The sequence below is a fragment of the Camelina sativa genome, chromosome 19 (assembly GCF_000633955.1).
Source record: "Camelina sativa cultivar DH55 chromosome 19, Cs, whole genome shotgun sequence".
NCBI classification, from domain to species: Eukaryota; Viridiplantae; Streptophyta; class Magnoliopsida; order Brassicales; family Brassicaceae; genus Camelina; species Camelina sativa.
In genome coordinates, this window is record NC_025703.1 from 6946420 (window position 1) to 6951942 (window position 5523).

Consider the following 5523-nt stretch of genomic DNA (forward strand, 5'->3'; position numbering starts at 1 on the left):
TCACTACTCCAAGATCAACGGACTCTCTTCTTCTTAAATACCATTCAATTGCTATAATCCCAAAATGCATTTCCTTCTTTCAATAAAACCCAAGAATTCATACGTTTCTTGGCCCAAATCATCCATTTTTTTTCTAATCTCTTCAGCATCAGACTATATTTTTTAATCTATTTCTCGTTGTTGAATGTTTTCCTAATTCACTTGTGTTTATCAAATCTCAAATTACCTATGATCGATCCTAAATGTTTAAAGAACACATACAAACAAAAACAAAAACAAATCCAAGAACGTTCTTATATAATTTCCACAGGACTGGTACTAAATTTTGTGTGAAGAAGTTTCATCGATACGAGAACAAAAAGAAGGCTTTTGTATTATACAGAATGAGATATCTATTAATTTTTCCTTTTCCGGTAATTTACTTTTTACTCTCTTCCAAAAATGTAATACTGTAATAATAAGAGACCCTCACAGGAAAAAAATCTCGATCCACTCTCACTATTCACACACCAACCAGATGGGTTAAGCAATGATGGAAAATGAGGACTGAGGAGAGTGTGTTGTAGGGAACCAAGTAGGGGATTTAAGCATCCAAGTCATTTTGGTTTAAGCAAAACCAATGGTTCACGAGTACTTCTTCTTGCTAATTTCCCAGATACGGTTTACCAGATCTGCTTTTAATTCCTCTGGAATCTGCGATTTTAAACTTGTTTTTACATCTTCAATCAACCTCCTCCTGCAACAACAAAAAGATCCAACCATCCACAAAATGAATTAACATATGATGATTATAATGAAGCACGAAGCTAAAAGAGGTTCCAAATATATGCAAATTCTAGCTACTATACTCGAGCAAGAGGTAGTGAAAATATGAGAAGATTAGGTGAGAACAGAAAATAGTCAGGTTTCACTTACTTGAAGTCGTTACCATCTTCTCCTCCTGATTGCTCTGTGCGCAATCTCTTCTTGGCACGCATGGAGATTTGTACCTTATCATACCATCCACATGACCGTAGATGTGACAGCGCATCTTTCTTCAGGCTGAGGAAATTTGCAAACACAATCAATTATAGGTTAGCTATGGCGTCAGATACAATCTTGAGTATTAAGCAAAAGGCACAAATCTGAAATTACCTCTCTTTTATTGCTTCAAGTTCATTCCGAGATGATTCATCTTTTCTGAGCAAAATGCAAGGGTCTTCTTTTGTTGAAGAGCCCAAGGCTTTGGCTTGAGTGGTAGTACCACCGTTCTTCTCAATTTCCTGGTGATCAGTTTCATTTTGTGAGCCATTACTCTCGCATGGATTAGATTTATCCTTGTGGTGATCACCCCCATTGCTGGAGCCATTACTATGCCCATTGGGTTGCAATGCCACTTTATGATTACTACTACTACCTGGTGCACAGCCGTTTTCTTTAACTCCATTGCCACCATTTTCAGTACCAAACTTTCTCTCCTTGCCAGAGAAAACTCTAGCTGACGAAACTGATACACTATTCTCTTTGTTCGCCTTCGGAGCTATGTTCTCATCTTGGTGGAAAGAAAGTAGTCTACCATTGACCGAGGGAGAGACCCTTTTGGCATTAAGGTTGACAGATATCTTCGCATGTGGCTTTAGAGGCGCCAATTCAACTTTGGAAGGAAGCAGGTTATCCTTTTGAAGGGCCTGCTCGGTTCGTGGTTTGGGTCCAATGAATTTATGGGGCTTTGTAGGAGCCAGATTAGCCTTCTGGAAGGACTGCTCGGCTTGACGTTTCATGTTGAAACCATTAAGGGGACCAATAAACTTCTGGGGCTTTGATGTCTCGCAGCCATTAACCTCAGGAGATGTAGTCCCATTGGATGTTACCAGAGTTTTAGCAGATGCTGGCCTCGGGTTGGAACGGCTGAAAAACAGGATATAAGCTTTCTCTGACAAAACCTCCTGCAAGGTGGAGCGTGAGACAAGAGAATCATTGCAACAATACCATTGGCCCAAGGAATCCTACACAAAGGAGTTTAAGAAATCAGCAAGCAGTATAAGAGTTCGCGTTGCATAAAAATTTTGAATGGCAAGAGACGAACCTTAACGTATGCATAATAATGCCCAGATTCAGGAGAAAATCCTGCATGCACAATTATTCCAAAAAGCTTGTACTCCGTTTGAGGGTCCTGCAATTTTTGGCATAATAAATCACTTAACAAAAAGTATGAATTGAAAGTACAACTTAAAAATATATGAACGCTGCAACTTCATACTATATTCTATATGCAAATCATGTCAAAAGGATTAATCAGGTTTTAATTCCAGTTAAATGCTACACTATAACCTTGAACTTTCTAATATGCATCTACCTAGATTTGTAACATCACTAACAAAAACTGGCAATAAAAAGCTTAGTTGAAAGTGTCAGAATCTTGTACCTTGCTTGCTTTACTCATGAAGTTCGAGAGAACCAGAATCTCACCAAATGAAATGGCTTTATCAATCTTCCCACCATAAATGCCCCCAAACCTCTGCAAAACCAATTTATTAAAACAAAATAAAAATATTATATCTAAAATAATTGTCATATACAGAACATGATAAACTTACTTTCAATTGAATGACAAGGACATTAGGGGATTGGAGTATAGACATCTGCTTCCTTGCCGTCACCAATTTCGTACAGCTAAACAAATGGAAAAAGTTGAGTTAAAAAAACAACAGAACCTCAAACAGAAAAGAGTCAGAAAGAAAGGACAACTAGAAGATTCAAATCACTTACCTCTCACATCTATACTTATTGTTGCCATCTAAAATCTCAGGCTGAAAGAACTTTTGCAACGATTCCTTCAATGAGCTACTGTTCAAAATTTCAAGACTGATATCCATAATCTCATCAGCTTTATTAGACTCCGCACCACAAGACAAACACTTAACCTGGCTCTGCAAAGAGCCACCAAAAATCTCCTTCACAGCAGTATTGCCATTAAAGGGCTCGTTACCCTTGATTCGCAACTTCTTCAAGCGGAGAGATGTATTGTGGCATGCATCAATGACATACCGCAAGAACTCATGAGCGTCTTCTTGACGACCAAACTTAAAATGCTCAGCAAAAATTTTAAGGCAGCTTGAAATCTTGTTAGGCGCATCGGTTGTTAGATCCACACTAAGAGACCTTGCTATTCTTCTCTCAACTATGCAGAAAGGACAATCCCGTTTACGCTCCCCATCCACAAATGAGTCGCCTATCAAACAAATCGGTCCCGAGGGAACACATCACCAACCAAAAGGCGTCAGAACAACAAATGAATAATAAGAAGGAAAAAAAGCTCGTAAGAAATAGAACTATCTCTCTGATAAGCAAACTACAACAATACCAAAACCTGTATGAAGCTTAACTTCCTAATGTAAAAGTCTCGAATCACGTATCAGCCAATAACCTTAAAGCGTGGAATCAAAACGGAACACGAGGGAGAAGTAATCTAATCGAACAAACATAAGAATAATAATAATAAAAAATCTCTGCAAACGAGAGAGAGAGAGAGAGAGAGAGGGAGAGAGGCGTACAGTGAGAGGAGTGTTTATGAGTAAGGCAGAAATTAGCGAGAGGAGGAGTGTAAGTGAGGCACTGAAGGACACTATTGAGGTAGCAGGTGTTGCCGAGATTTCGTAACCCTAAGGGAGGACCATTCCTACGCTTCTGACTCAGTAGACTCGGCATCCAGCTCATCTGCAGTTTATATCCCATTCAAAATCGGTTATTCTCCGCCGGAGAAAACCACAGAAGCAACCGCTCATCGCTGACTCGCCGCAACGGCGTAGCCAACAGCTGCGATCGCATCTCCTTCCGCCACCACCACCAAACAACAACGAGGCGTTTGTTTTTTTCCTTCTCTGTCTCTTGTCTCTAATTTACGCGCTTACGCTTCCCCTCGCCGTCGATTTCTAGTAGAAATTTTATGAGAAGATTTAACGATTTCGGAAAGGGAAGAAGAAGATCGAATTCGATGAAGGTAACTGCCGAGGGAAGAGACCCGCCCAGCAACAAACCCCACAAATCCTTCGCGAGGTTATAATTACCCCTTCTCCCTTTTTTTTTTTTTTTTAATTAAAAAAATATAAATTTCCAGGTTGGTGAACAAAAAAGGAAATACTCGTTACTGGGCTTTTAGGCCCACCTTTTAAGCCAATAGGAAATCAGAACACATTTATCTCCATTTAATTATATTTTAATTTAAGCTGATGATAACAATTAATGTCAAAAAAAAAATAACTGATGATTTATATACTATTATTACCTAAAAACAATATTTAGGTCTTGAAAAGGAAAAAAATCAAGCAAGATGAAATCTTTTTATTCTTTTTTCTGCCATATGTGAATGACAGATGATCTGTCACAGATCATCATATTATTAAACCTACAAAATCTGTGAATAAAAATGATGAGAATCGAATAATTTGATTAGATCTTTTTTTTTTTTCTTTCTGGTACAGATAGTTTGTGTAAGTTCTATAGTTCGGACGGTACATATGACAAAACAAACAATCAAAAGATTACCTCAAAAGACTGACGATGAGAAACTACATTTTTTAGGCCTTCATCATCTCTCTGTATTAGCATTAGCTTGTGACACTAACGGTATTGATTCACCATCAGCTGGAGTTTCTGAAGGAACTTTGGATGCTTCCTTCTTCAGCTTATGGTTGTTATAAGCTGCTACACCGGCAATGGCTGTGTATGACAAACATAAGAGGAAGCTTGATGATAATGCTCATGATTCTAAACCAACTAGTATGTGAATGTGAGGAGTCTTTGTCTTACCAATGGCGTAACCGAAAAGATTGATTATTGTGAGTTTTGTATCGGCAAAGAGAAGAGCTGAGACCAAGACAACCACCCAGTCCTTGACAACGCCAGCAACTCGGATAGTGAGAGCGCTCGTGTGAGAAATCACCAGGAAAACAGACAAGTTGAGGGCAAATGTACAGAGGGAATTTAGGGTCAACACTACAAAATGGAAGTTCCATGTGCCATTGCCTTCCATCTTCGATTTCTCTAGAAAGATCCACGGTACAAACAAGCAAATAGCACTGCAAAAAGGAGGCACTTAAATATAAAGCAAACTTTAGGCTTACATAATGAGTGAACTGATTTGAGATGGCTTCTTCTTCGATTTCACTTACCTGCAGGGACTCACGTAGTACATAAGCGAGATTGGGTTTAATTTGATGCCCTTCCTCTTGACAAGAAGTTCCATAAAGATCAGCCTCAGTGCTTCTCCAACGACACCACCCATTTGGTAAACCACTCCGATCCAGTTGATATTTAATTCTCCATAAGAAGCCACTAAAACACCGAAACTTATGATAGACATTATCAAAAGCATCCTGCAGCTCATCATTTCAAGTCCAGCAGCTACTCCAAGAATAAAGACAGCAACAGGCACTGCAAGTATGATTCAAGAATATATTGGTATCAACAGTCCCTCTTACTTAGATATTTCAGAAGAAGTAGACATAAGACTTATGAGGAAACGAGAGCAGGAACAGATTCTTA

The 5523-nt window shown here is 38.8% G+C and overlaps 1 protein-coding gene and 1 pseudogene across 1 annotated transcript; both read right to left on the reverse strand.

The window, feature by feature from the left end:
* On the reverse strand, positions 346-3810 carry LOC104765253 (ubiquitin carboxyl-terminal hydrolase 25-like; the record flags this gene model as incomplete). Its single annotated transcript, XM_010488938.2, is given in 8 exon segments — positions 346-736; positions 916-1041; positions 1135-1985; positions 2066-2152; positions 2405-2497; positions 2577-2652; positions 2749-3211; positions 3534-3810. Coding segments are annotated over 8 exon segments (1989 nt in total). The 3' UTR covers positions 346-624.
* Positions 4397-5428, reverse strand: LOC104765254 (annotated as a pseudogene).